General features: G+C 37.2%; 1 protein-coding gene across 5 annotated transcripts in view; it reads right to left on the reverse strand.

The window, feature by feature from the left end:
- Itpr (Inositol 1,4,5,-trisphosphate receptor) overlaps nt 1–15,272 on the reverse strand; it is a 1,013,977-nt gene that overhangs the window by 523,079 nt on the left and 475,626 nt on the right. For all 5 annotated transcript variants that reach the window (XM_067141353.2, XM_067141352.2, XM_067141351.2 and 2 more), the window contains exon 25: nt 9,953–10,088. In XM_067141353.2, coding sequence (XP_066997454.1) covers nt 9,953–10,088 — 136 coding nt within the window. The remainder of the gene's footprint in view (nt 1–9,952; nt 10,089–15,272) is intronic.

Consider the following 15,272-nt stretch of genomic DNA (forward strand, 5'->3'; position numbering starts at 1 on the left):
TCTAATGTTTATTTCCGGAAATTCAGTTGTAGATTTCTTCTTAGCCGGCCATCCACGAACTACTTGACACCACGTGCTCGAGTTTGTTACTTGTACCGGTATATCACTCGAAGAATGGTCAGTCCCAAATTCTAGCGATCGCAGTCTTTCTTTTAATTCTTGATTTTCAACTTTAAGAGTCTCATTGTCCTTTTTTAGAATGTTTACAATTTCTAATGCACTTTTATATTCCTCATCGACTGTTTTCGGTGCTTCGTCAACGCCGTCCCCAACAACAACATTCCGAACACACTGCTCACAAATCCAGTCAACATTTTCATTAGTTTTTACGTCTCTAGGGCAATTTCCGCACTTATAATGCCACCATCGATCACATGAATCACACAACATTCCATTTTTCACTAATTTTCAACATTTTCCGCACTTTTCGTCACATTTTACGGTTAATTTACTCGGAGAATAAAACACTACGTCGTCATTACCGGGCGCCATTTTGAAAAAAAAAACAGGACATAATCATAATGTGACCAACAAATTGTTACCATAGTGTCAAAGACAATCAACATTGGGCTTTTAGATTTTTAATTTCTTTTAATATACCGGTATGACTTTCAATTTTCAAACTTGTAAAAAGTAGTTGTTATATGACCACCAAGTTTTATACTTGTAAAAAACTGTTTGTTCATAACATGGATATCCAGTTTAAGTTACTTAGTACATTTTAATTATAGGGTCTTCAACCACGATATTTTTCGATTAACAAATATTTAAAAAAAAAGAAACATCAATATCTCCTTCAGAACTAAAAACAGAAACCTTGACATTTTTCACAACTCAAAATCGATCAACGTATCAAACCTGTTTGATAGATCAGGCGTATATAGGTTTCATAGCAATGATTGTTGCAGTGTTTACATCGGACAGACCGGGAGATCATTCAACATTAGATATAACGAACATATCAATGCCATAAGATATAAGAAATTTTCAGCAATAGACCAGCATGTACAGGAATACAAGCACAATTTTCATGGTATTAACAATAACGTAGATATCATTGAAACAATGAACAAAGGCCTACTATTAGACCTAACGGAGCAATGTTACTTTACATTAGATCAATATTACAATCCCAATTACAATCTAAATGATCTTTTGGAAAAACCCATAATTTTATTTGACATGCTTATTTCAGTGATAAACAATCTAAAAATTCCTAAAAATTAATCAGTACATAAAACATTACGCAGTGTGCTGGCTTATTATCCCCAGCAAAGTCCACGCTCCCCCGACATGCAGCCACACGCTACCGCAACCTCTCCAACTTCTCCTTCCCCTCACAGCTAACACCTGCTGGCTGTCGCTTGACACTTCATATTCAGTTCCTCATTTGTACTACACGCAGTCACATCGAGCTAGAGGTGAGTTTCATATATTATTACTTTTCTTTCTAAACTACTGCGTTTGACTCTCGGTAACTTAATATTTTAAAACTTAAATTTGGAATTCCTTTTTTTAGGTCCGTGCTGGTTCGAGATCAGGTTTAATCTGCCCTATTCCACCTGGCATTGAAATAATATTCAAGATCTCAGCCATAAGCATCGGCCTCAGCCAATTAATAACTTACTTTCAACAATATTACATAGCAGTGTTCAAGCTAAAATAAAATATATATCAAAACCAGATACTTCTCACAATAGTCAACCACAGACTGCTCCAAACAATTTTTCAAAGAAAAGTGAAAACTTGTATATTATCAACTTTACAGTTATATATTATGAGGAACCAAAGAACAACATTCTAGAAACTGTGTATCAACATGGCAGATATTTTGAAGAACTAACAATCAGTTTTATATTGGACATCCTTGTATTTTTGCTAGGCCAAATTATAGACATTTTTAATCACCCTCAATAATATTGGACGCACAAGATAATATTGTGTTCTTAAGACATATTATTTTCTACAGAATAATTGGTCTTTGTCACTTGGCCACATTTTAATGTACATATAATGACTTAAGTTTTGTTATTAGTATAGTATGCTAAGCATACATTTTACACTGCACTAATAGTATTATATTTTATTTTTCTAATATACCTTGCAATCAATATCTCAATGGCTGATGATGACACGATGGATGCCGAAACCGGTCCCATAATGTACACCATGATATTTTAAATAAACATGTGATGTTTTAATTGAATTATTATGTTAATGTATTGAATAGGTGGAAACCTTTAACTTTATAAGCATTGTTAAGTCCCATGTAATGAAAATAACATTGTAAATACAACTTAGTATTGAATACGTGGAAAACTCTCCTGTGCATAATTTTTTGGGGAGTTACTGATAAGTGAGTTGTTGGAAGACAGTTATTGTGTAGCAAGGTGCGGCATGATTTTAAAGCAGTCAACTGTTTTATTTGTGTTCCAAGGTTGTAACCTCTAGGTGCTGTGCTATTCAGTTGTATTTAAATGGTGATTTGTGATGCGAGTGTTTTGTCTGTGCCAACAGCGATTCAGGTTATGTGTGTGTATTAATTTGTAAATATATGTGAATAAAATAATTGTACCAACTAACAGCATCTTGTGTGCGACTTTGTGGATACGTTAATTCCAACTTTAACTTGAGCATATTTTATATTATAGATTCTGTCTTGGACCGAGAACCATTTATTTTAACATCAGTTACATCAAACTGTTGCTATGAGATCCACTCTTCCAGCCACGTTACTACACCACATTAACGAAGTTTGAACTCAGTGCCATACATAATTTACGCAAATTGATCTTTCTTGAGGAACAACATTCAGAAAGAACTCTGTTACTTCTATACATAATATTACGTATGAATTATTTATTGTATAATTTTCGGCTGCAGGTCAGCATATGCATGACGATAACCATAATTTCACCGATATTCAACAAGACCTAAAAATTCTTAAAACATTACACAAAGGCCCAATACTTGATATAACAGAGAATTTTTTCATACATTTATATCAATGTTTTAACTCTTAATTACAACCAAAATGAAATATGTGAAAAGACCAACATTCTTTTTGTCCTTTATATCATTATTCTTAAAAATATTAATTTAACAGATCTAAATTCAATCTTCCATTCTATTCATTCCACCTCTCCTCAGTATTTACCCCCATTCCCTCATTTTCAGCCCCACCTTAAGTTTTTGCCCTCCATAACACCTTTCATTCATCATCATCATCATCATCATCATTTTACAGTTCCAGTTTCCTGGGTACTGTTAACACCTTTCATTGTAACTATATATTTATTCAACTTTTAAACCTTAGTATTTTTCTTTTTCATGTCTTCTGCTTCCAAGTATGTTAGTATACTAATATGTCCAACACTTGGTTACGTAAGATGAGCTACATTTTGGCTTATTTCCTTTCTTCCTTTCTTTCAATATTTTACATTCCTTAAATTTCATTAATATTTCCTACATTTTTCTAATTGTATTTATTTTTCCTTTCTTTTATATCAGCATTAGATGAGAATTCATTCCACCATTTTAATACAAAGAATATAAAAATTTTAACTTAATTCATATCTTCAAGTGCCTTTTCAATTTCATTTTTTAAAGAAATTAATCTCCATGGATACCTTCAACATTTTTCTTTATACACAACTATATAGAATTTCCAATGATTGGTACAGAGCAGTACAGGGCGAGCATAGGTGGTTGGGAGGGAAGGAAGAAGAAAGAAGAAGTGAAGACAAGAAGATGCAGAATAGAACTGGATAAAATAGGATACTTTATACTTTCTGCAGCGGTGATTTTGATATTGCTTTGGATTGGGGGAGTAGAACTGAACCCAGGTCCGACTTACAGAGGAAATATGAGCTGGGAGGACATGGAAACAATCAGAAAAATTGTAACAGAGGTGGTAGCAGAGACATGTCCCCTCGAACAAATCAAGAACATGATCAAGGAACAAACGAGGGAGTTTGAAAAAATGAAGGGGTGGTTTCAGGAAAAGATAGAAGACACAGCTTCACAGGTGAGAAGAAATGGTGAAGAAGTTTCAGCATTAAGAGAGGAGATAGGGAGATTGCAAGAGGAGGTATCGAAACTGAAAGCCGACGTAGTTGTTAACACCCGAAGTCGCAGAAATAAATGCTTATTTATATATGGAGTGCAAGAGGGTAAGAAGGAAGATAAGACGAGTATAGTTTATAAAGTAGTGGACTTAATTCAGGGTAAAATGAAAATAAATTTTAGTGAAGTGGACATTGATGATGTGACAAGAGTGGGAAGATTTAGAGGTAACAGGCCTATCAAAGTGCAATTATTTTCTACACTGATGGCTGATACAGTGGTGCGTAATGCAGGTAACGTGCAAGGAGAAAAAATATGGATAAGGAGGGACATAGGAGCTGAAGAGTGGAGGAATGAAAAAACTCTTAAAAAACACATGATACGAGCTAGGCAGCAAGGGTTGAATGCAGTCATCAGAGGACAGGAATTAGTGGTGACAGGCAACAGATGGAGGAGAGTATGGTCGGTGAATAGACTGATGGACCTAGAACGGAGGATGAAACAAGATGAGGAGGCTAAGAGAAGTGTAGTGAATAACGGGGATGACAAACGAGTGGAAGATAATAGGCAAGTGAAAGATAACTAGGGTAGAAGTGTAATTATAGGAAGTAGTACTGAAAAGTGTCAAGAGAGACAGAACGAGGTGCTAAGTGGAAGTATGAACAACGGTAAGGAAAGAGCAGTGGACGGGCAATGCAGGAGAGAGGCTGAAGATCAAAGGGGTGATGGGGGAAAGGAGAGTGAGCAACAAGAAGCTGAGAGAGCTGAGTGTAGTGGTGTAGTTAGACAAGATCAGGGTATAAAAGTAAGGCCAGTGTTAACCTATGAGTACCTCGCTCAGAAGTTGGGTAGGAGCGCAGGGAGAGATAGAAGATATATTTGTAGAAGAAGTAGAGATGGTGGTACTGAGATTGCATTGGTGTAGGGTATAAATGCTGAGTGATGGCAGATGAGTGTGTGTTAGGGCTGAATTGAGGTGTTGGAAGTAGAGGTGGAATATGTTGAAATGTGGTGTTGGAAAGGTATGGAGATGTAGTTATGATATGTTATAGGGTTGAAATGTGGTGTTGGAGAAGTGGTGGTATAAGATGGTGGATGACAGTTTGTTGATATTTGGAGCTGGAGGAGTGATGGTAAATGTGGTGTTGGATAAGTGTTGTAATTTGGCTATTTGTAAATTTTGGTTTGGGGGAAGATGGAGTTTTTGGTAGGAAATTATGATGGATATTAGGATGAGTATGAGTGTATGGCAAATTGAGCAAATTATGATATGTTATAGGGTTGAAATGTGGTGTTGGAGAAGTGGTGGTATAGGATGGTGGATGGCAGAAGGTGAGTGTATTTGTAGAAGAAGTAGAGATGGTGGTACTGAGATTGTATTGGTGTCTGGTATAAATGCTGAGTGATGGCAGATGAGTGTGTGTTAGGGCTGGATTGTGGTGTTGGAAGTAGAAGTGGTATATGTTGAAATGTGGTGTTGGAAAGGTATGGAGATGTAGTTATGATATGTTATAGGGTTGAAATGTGGTGTTGGAGAAGTGGTGGTATAAGATGGTGGAAGGCAGAAGGTAAGTGCATTTGTGGAAGGAGTAGAGCTGGTATGCTGAAGTGTGGTGTTGGAAGTATTGAAGGCTTAGTATGATATGTTATAGGGTTGAAATGTGGTGTTGATGGCTATTTAATTTTTGGAGCTGGAAACAGGTGAGTTTATTATCATTTTGTATTGTATTGGTGACTGGTATAAATGCTGAGTGATGGCAGACGAGTGCGTGTTAGGGCTGAAATGTGGTGTTGGAAGTAGAGGTGGTATATGTTGAAATGTGGTGTTGGAAAGGTATGGAGATGTAGTAATGTAACTCGGCTATTTGTAAATTTTGGTTTGGTAGAAGATGGAGTCTTCAGTAGGTAATTATGACGGGTAGGATGAGTATGAGTGTATGGTAAATGCAAGTTATGATATGTTATAGGGTGGAAATGTGGTGTGGGAGAAGTGGTGGTATAAGATGGTGGATGGCAGAAGGTGAGTGTATTTGTGGAAGGAGTAGAGCTGGTATGAAGTATTAAATTATGATATGTTATAGGGTTGAAATGTGGTGTTGGAGAAGTGGGGGTATAAGATGGTGGATGGCAGAAGGTGAGTGTATTTGTAGAAGAAGTAGAGGTGGTATATGAGGTAGGGTTGGTGTGGTATGGCTAAAATGGGTGTTGGAGTATTGCTGGCCAAAATTTTTGGAGGCGTGATTGGTATTTGTTATTCATTGTCGAAATTTCTGGAGATGAGAGGTAATTTTATTATGGGTGTTATGACGGAATGAAATGAAATGAAGCAATGTTAACGCAGATTGGTAAAAGTTGCGGTATGGTTGATTGGAACGCAATGACGGAATAGGATGGCCGGGTTGGTATGCAATCATGTAATGGCTGGTTTGGAATGCAACCTGGTAATGCTGCGGTTGCAGCTTATGCTGGAGTAGGTCAGGGAACAATAGAGGTGATGAAAATGCTGAAGTAAGAAGGCTGCGTACGTGAGAGTGATAACAAGCATGGAGTTGTAACACCAGCAGTAGAATGTAAACATTGACCAGGCTGTTGTGAATTGATGTAGATGGAGTTGGTTCTGGTATAAAACCGGGACGGTATTGTTTATTTCATTTGATGTTATTTAGTATATAGGGGAGAGGGGTGGCTCAGGTTGGACTATTCTTATTAATTTTATTTGTTATTTATTATTATTATTATTGTGAACATGTATTCGGGGCTGAACGCCTGTTTTGTTCACTAATAAATAAATACAAAAAATATAGAATTTCCTTTCAACTGCATTAATATATTTGTTCAACTCACATTTTACTAAGACAATACTTTGCATATATGCTCAATTCTACATCTCATCAAGATTATGAATGATTTTGAAGTGTATCTATGCTTCGCAGTGATAAGAAGAATATCGTAAGACTTCTTCTCCTCTACCACAACAACACTATGCATTTCCACATCTCATCAAGCCTGTGAATTTTCAATTGTATCTACGTCCTTGAATACTACAGAGAATATTTTAAGACTTCTTCTTCTCCTCGTATATTCCTACAGCTAAGTGAACTAATTTCTTACAACAAATGTGTTTTCAGGAAATTCTATAAACAATTTTTTGTAGTGTCAAACTTACATGTTTTAAGACCATCTTTAAAAGAACTGTGTTTCAAATGCTTTATTCTACACGCAATATAGCTGAAGATGACCTTTAAATAGGTCAAAACTAGTCCCATTAAATGTTTATTTAATAAATACTATTTAATTTGCATTGAAAAGGTGGAATTACTCACTATTTTATTTAGTTTAATAAAAGTTCAATACAGACCCATAAAATGAAATTCATTTCTCTAAATTTACTGTTGCTGCAGATTCACAAGAAAGATCAGGTTCCACAAAGAAACTAAACAATTATTTTATTCAGCTTATGGCACAAGTTAAGCTGCATGCATATTGAGGAGGAAAAACACACTGAGTAATGAAACAAAATAAATATATAAAGTGAAAGAAAAAACACAAAATAGAAATGGAGAGATATGAACACCACAGAGAAAATACAGAAATAAATCAAAATATAAATATCATCCATAAATTAACAGATTAAAAACATGACCTAAACTAGGATGTCTAGTTGTTGCAGGCACTGAATAGCTGTTGTTAATGCCGTTAGAAGGTCACTGATAGTTCCGGAAAAGGCTCTATGTGGGTATCTGAAGGTGATGTGTTGCATTGTTCTTCTCCATAGTCATAGCCTGGAAAAGGCCAGAGGCCCCAAGAATATACCCAGAGCCATTTCTTCTGTGCCCAGTGCGTACTCTATTTAGTGAGACCCATACACTCCACAGAAGATGAAATCTGGACAGGGGCTGGGTAGGATCTAGTCCATTCTTCATTCCAGGTTCAATTATACAGGGTGGCGCACAAATAGTTGACACATTTGAAAAACAAATATAAAATGCAACGTATGTACTATGTTGTTAAAATTTTGCGCACGCCTTCCCCGTTTCATGGAAATATCTGTAGAGGTGACACTGCTGCTTTGTCTCCAAATTCCTGCATTCCAGTGAGCTTTCTGCCATGGCCGACCACGGCCAACTCTCCGTTCTGCAGCGCGCCAAAACAGTTATCTGTTATTGCGAATCAAAATGTGTTACGGCGACACAAAAAAAATTTCGTGCTGTATTTCAGACTAGGTGGGCGCCAGCAAGGAACACCACCCTTCGCTTATACAGAAACTTTTGAAGGACAAGGCAGTGTGAAAGAAGAAAAGCGACAACATGCACCAGCAGTTCAATCTCCTGAGGGTCGCCATGAAGCTCAGCCCAAACAAGTCAACACGGGGGGCTTCAAGAGAGAGTGAAATATCACGCCATTCAGTTCAAAGAATGTTACCCGGGGTACCTTCAATTGTACCCGTACGAAATATCTGTGCTACACAAGCTAACAGCTCTTCACAGGCAGAAGAGTTAGCAGTACACCTTATGAACTCAAGGTAAAGATGAAATACTGTTTAACACTTGGTTCTCTGATGAATCCGGTGAATTCTTTTTATGGGGCGATTTGAAGAAAACTCTTCTCTACAAGATCTCAAAGCCGCATGGAAATGCGTGCTCGGTTTGTGCAGCTCTCCAGTGAAAATCATGAAGACATGTGCCGCAAAGTCGTCAGAAACATGCGTACTGGTCTCGAAGAGGTTATCCGCCGAAGTGGAGGCCACATTGAACATGTGATATTGTGAAATGTATTTCCAGGTTCCAAGCTGCCTGTGTCTAAAATTTCATTAGTGTTCTGTGAAAAATAAAGTTGTTATTCTAAAATTAAATGTGTCAACTATTTGTGCGCCACCCTGTAGATTATTACTTTACGATATCAGTACTGTACCATATTACCAAATATATTTCAGGGCAGTATTTCATTTTTGACCACCATGCCCATGTAATCAGTTGTTACAATTCTCTCTCGTCTTCGGTGTTTGCTGCAGAAATGCTCAGAAGTGCAAAATATTCCAATCTATCTTCTTAGATCTCAACAATAGATTTTGGACTATTTTGTAAAATATTTACAATCATAATTTTTCCTTATCAGGTTACTACTGAGTTAGGTCAAATGTAGTTCCTCTCCATGACTCCTCAAAAGTACTTCTATATCTGCTCAAATTCTGTTGTATGCTGTTCTTAAAACAAACAATCCATCATAATCAGAATTTTCCTCTCCAGAGTCCTACTTTTCTATTTCAAAATTCCATAGCTTGTTATGCTATTCGTCCTTCACTCATTTATTTAACACCTGTAAACAATCTCGGTCTGTATTTATTATTTGACTTTCCCACCAATTTCTGTTTCTTTTGGATTTTCTTAGTCTCACTCTAAATCTTGTTGTCTTCTGTAACATACATACCACTTCGAAAATTCATTTGTGCTGACTACATTTCATATTCACCCTCCTTTACACTGACTAATACTCAGCCACATGACAATTATATGTATGTAATATATTCTGTACATTATTTCTTAAGCCTTCAATGGTCCATCACTGTTGGATAGTGAAGTCTTCACTTGTGAAAGAAAAAAATCCAAAAGCTCTAGTCTCATTCCAATTTTGATTTATTCTTGAATTTCCCCTTATATCACTTGATAATAACTTGATATAAACGAACAGAATCTACAAAAAAAGGACACTGAATGGAAAACTGAATAGGCCACACATTTCACCATAAAAAATTAAGAAAAAATCTTCTGAAAAACTATTACAAAGAGGATCTTTATAGAAGAGTATATCCTTTACATGTACTTTCTGCTTAGATTTCTTATCATAATAAAGCAACCTTTACCTTAACCTACAAAACTGTTCATCTTACCTCAGGAATGCAATCTGGATGAGACACCATTGCAACAATGTCATCCAACGGTAATAAACTATGACATTTTATTTCAGTATATACATTCTTTCCCATGGTACAGCATGCCAGAAGTTTCACCAATTCGATGTGATACCTAGAATGAAAACACATAGCCTGTAACCAACAGTGCAACAATTTAAGTAAGAAATATATCCACAATGACCCAACTCATTCCTGGTTGCCAGCGTTTTACCCCAGTGTGCTAAATTAGGCTCATCAGTTGGTAAATAGCACACCCACCACAGTATGCACTAGCGTCTTGGTGGGTGTGCTATTTACCAACTGATGAGCCCAATTTAGCACACTGGGGAGAAATGCTGGCTACCAGGAATGAGTCAGCTGGAAAATTTGTAATGTCCAATAACAGACCAACTACATTGGTATTATAAATTTACTCATTCGGGACAAATCTTTCAGGTTCCCTATGGGAATCAACATCTATATCATCTGATGGTCAGGCAGGCATCAATTTTTGAAAATAAGACATAGTGCACTGGCACTGCCGGTGGCTCCAAGTAGCCTACAGAGTGGCCTCCATGGTATGCACTAGCCATGCGTCGTGGTGGGTGTGCTATTTACCAACTGAAGAGCCCAATTTAGCACACTGGGGCGAAACGCTGGCAACCAGGAATTAATTAGCTGGAAAATTTATAATGTCCAATAACGGACCAATTACATTTGACTTTGAATGTCGATGAGAGAGTTTGCAAATGTATATAGCGAGAAAACAATATGATACTGAAGATGATCGATCGCATTTTGTGGCAAAAGTTTGTTTTCTTATTCAAACGGCATCACCTAACATAACTTCACCATATATATATATGTATTATGAAAACATATCCCAAGCACCAGTAGAGAAATTGTAATATTCTCGCTATAAATTCACATGGGAATAGCCTCTTTGTAATTTCACCAGACGAGAGAAAGTATAAACTAAGCTCTGCAATCAGTGATGCTCTCTGCCATATCTTGACGTGTATTGCTTTCTTACTTAATTTCAATGCAGAGTATTAAAATTGAACAATTGTTTACTTAGCCTTTATTTCTAACGAGTTACGTATTTATTATAAAAACATGTTCTCCTCTTTCATTTATAATTTTCTTTACAGAACAGCAGTTGACGGGTATTACTAATCGACTCCGAGATCGCCTTCTAATGTCAATGAGAGAACTCGCAAGTGCACATAGTGAGAAAATGATGCCGAAGGTTGCATTTTATGGCAAACATTTCAGTTTTCTTCTTCAAAAAGCGTTACCTAACCTAATTTAACCACATATTGTACCGGGAACACCGCTACGGGAAAGAAGTTCGAAGTATGTGTGTTGAACTTCGCGCGAGGCGGAGGATAGGCAGCCCGCCGAAATCGCTGACGTACGTAGGCACTTCGGGTGAGCTCTACACAGCCAAGCGTGACCATATATGGTAATGTCCCGGCCCATGTGCAAACGTCTACTTAGCATTAAAATGTTGTTATTTTGACACTGCCATCGAGGAGGCCATCTTAATGGGCGCAACCTGTCAAATTCTCGTACTTAATTTTGCCATTGTAATGTATACTAATTTATGCATGTTAAATACTAATCAGGTACCTGATTTTTACCTTGAGGTGATAATTTTGACTGATGATGCCCTCAATGAAGGGCGAAACATGTCTCAGGTGGAATTAAGAATAAATTCCTAAATGTAAAATTTATATGTACTGAATAGGTGACAAAATAAACCATTAGCATCCTAAATTCCAGAACGTCGAGAACTTCACATCCAGGACGGGCGTGGTTCCTGTCCAGGACGTGCCCAGCAACCATCCCAGGGTCCGGAGATTCCAGCCTGCTACGAAGCTTCAACACAACTTGTATGAAGGTGATATTAATTTGTCTTCAATGAACAATAAAATCAGATTATTAAAAAAAATCTAAGTTCAATGAACTAATACCCCTTTCTGTACCAACTCAAATGTTTTCATGCCACACCATCAGAAATAGTCCATGCTCTTCAAGCTAGTGTCAGCGCCTCAAAGACAGACATTTTTCCTGGTACAATATGTACAATGAAAACCTATCAAGCGCCAGTAGAAAAGTGACAAAACTTTTCATTATATATTTATATATATATTTACCGAAATTTAACCAGACGTGAGAAAATATTCTAACCTCATAAATCAGTGATGTGCTCTGCAATATCTTGAGGTGTATCACATTCTTACTTAATTTCAGTACATAACATTAAAATTAAGCGATTGTTTACTTCAACCTTTATTTCTAATGAGCTAAAAACTACTATTGGCCATGTTATTTATGCATTTATTATGAAAATGAGTTATCTTCTTTCATTTTGAATTTTCTTTTAGAGAACGGCAGTTGACGGGTATTACTAATCAACTCCGACATCGCCTTCGAGTGTCGACGAGAGAGCTCGCTAGTGGAAATAGCAACGAAACGATACCGAAGTTGATCGATTGCATGCAACATATTTGCTAGGTGCATAAATAAACGCTTAATAAACGCTTAATCGCTCCTAATAATGGATGCATCAGTGATAGGGTCCTCATTGTAACCGAAGGATAATACACAGTTTAATATAGGAATTTTGAAGAGACAGACAAAAACCTGTCGCTATCAGGGGGGTCTTATTATATGCCGTACTCGTTATAGCAGACTTCTACTGTATATATATATATATATATGGTATTTTTCAGGGATTACAATGTTTTTGTAAGTTCATCCATAGAAATTTGGCACACCACAAGCATTGCGTGAAGGCAGTTTTACCAGATTTACATTTCTGGGTACGAATGTCACTTGGAAAGGAAACATCCTTACCATTACTGAAGATTTCATGTGCTGGCAATAAGTTTGCTACAAACCATGCTTACTGGATCATTTTTCCAAAAGATGGTGCCTGCAACTCATTATTGATCAAGGCGTGGATTTTTATTGTGTTGCATCTACTCAGGATATTCCTTTGCTGTGCAATTTGTATAGAACAATTGACTTTCAAAATTAATTTACCAGGCAGACAATTAATAGATAAAAAAGAACAACGATATTCCAAAATATATTGAACAAAACTATTTGTGTAGTAAACGACAAAAGCTATTGTACTGCAAACATAATGTCTCACCAGAAATTAATCAGGGCTTTTTATGTAATTCATAAACCAGAGAGAGATCACTGACAGAAAAGCAGCAAGAGTGAATGCTGGTAGAAACAGATAGGAACAATAACTGGAAAACATTAACAATAAAAAGATGAAGCCTAATTTAGAAATAAACAAGCTGGATGAAGCTATGAGGGGAACTGGCTTTGGTGGTGGGATCATGTAAGACAAATGGAGGAGGACAGGTTACCTTACGGAAGAATGGACTGAACAATTGAAGGTAAGAGGAGCAAAGAGAGTGCTAGGAGTTTTTAATTACTGTATTTCAAAGTAAGGTGGTGATGATGCTTGTTGTTTAAAGGGGCCTAACATCTAGGTCATCAGTCCCTATAGGTACGAAATGAAATGAAAGGCAATGACAATTTAAAAGTACAAAATTCAACCAGAATTCAAAAAAACGTGATGATGAAAAATGAATGGATGAATATGAATTTAAAACAAACAGTGGATCCGACCCACAATGCCTCACCTCCCCAGAAACTATATGACTGACCAAGAGACTGCTTCCAAAGCACAATCCTGAATTGATGATGCTTGTTGTCTAAAGCGGTTCAATATCCAGCTCAATGGTCCCTCATAATGACACTTATCGCTAGTAAAGAAGAACCATGGTATTTCTCAAGTTGTGGTACTAATCAAAGGTAGCGTAAACTCACAGTGTTCCCAACATTATGGTACTACTCACAAGTATTGGATGTCGTACAGGTAACACAGACCTATGGTGTTTCTCACATAATGGCGCCAATCATAGGCAACGCAAACCCATGGTGTACCTCACATAAGAGTACTAATCAGAGGGACTCTTACCATCCCGTGGTGTTCCTCACATAGTGGGTACAAATCACAGGCAACGCAGACCAACAGTGTCGCTCAATAGTGGTACTAATCACAGGCAACGCACAGAACCGTGGTGTTTCCCACTTAATGGTACAAATCACATGCAACGTAAGCCTGTGATGTTCTGCATATAGTGGTACTAATCATAGGTACTGGAAACCCACAGTGAACCGCTCTCTGCTGGTACTAATCACAAACCTATTGTGTACCTAACATAGTGGTACTACTCACAAGTAAAGGTGACCCCATGGCTTTCCCCGCATGATGGTGCTATTCACAAGTAGTTTCAGGACTCAGCTAAGGGCCCCGTGGTCGCTAACCCTCGTTTCCAAGTTGAGAGACCCTGGGACCCCTTTTAGTTGCCTCTTATTACAAGCAGGGGATACCGTGAGTGTATTCTTCATCTACGTCCCCCACCCACAGGGGGTTTCAAAGTAAGAAGCATAGGAACAGGAGAGATCAAGGTGGTGGGTGCAAACAGAGGATTATGGAGGCAATTAGTACACTTACAGGGGCTTGTAGACTGAGTACAACAGTCTATAATATGTACACACGTATTAGTCCCTTCCAACTCTTTGACCCAAGTTGAGCGAGTAACACCACCATATCTTAATTTTAGTTGATTTCAGTTCAAGTCTCTCCAAGGTTGTTTAAAAAATCTGTTTTATTCCATGTATATGTAAATCAGGTGCCTGATTCTATTTTAAGGTTAAGATAATGGCTGATGATGCCTAAATTCAAGGCGAAACATGTACCATTTTAGTTAACATGCCAAAGTAAATTCAGCTAAGACAAGACTTACTGTATTGATTAGGTGAAATCAATAAATTAACTTATTGTTATTATTCCAATACCACCACCACCACCACTGAAAACTCTTTGGAATCAAGGGGAGAGCATGGTAACTAGACGCATGCATGAAGGTCAACTCAAACCTGAAAAATTCAGTTACTTTTCTTGTAAGTGTTTTTTAATGGAAGGGAAAATTATATAATTAAATTATTCATAAATTAAACAGAGTGTGTGTGTCCACATAAACTGCAATGAGTTTAAAAATGAAGGTGACCAGTTTGCATTTTTTTTGTCATCCACCAGGATGTGAACGATGTCATACATTGGCAACATAGCTCATAGGTAATGGTAAATGGTTTGATGTCAAGTAGAAGGTCATCTCTTTAAAGTGATATCTGATCTCATTATTCTACATTTTGGCGAGCTTACTTAAGTGTTATCCACAAACTTAACTACATTCTGGAGAATTCTACATGAAGTAGGAACACA

Source organism: Anabrus simplex, chromosome 2, assembly GCF_040414725.1.
Source record: "Anabrus simplex isolate iqAnaSimp1 chromosome 2, ASM4041472v1, whole genome shotgun sequence".
NCBI lineage: Eukaryota > Metazoa > Arthropoda > Insecta > Orthoptera > Tettigoniidae > Anabrus > Anabrus simplex.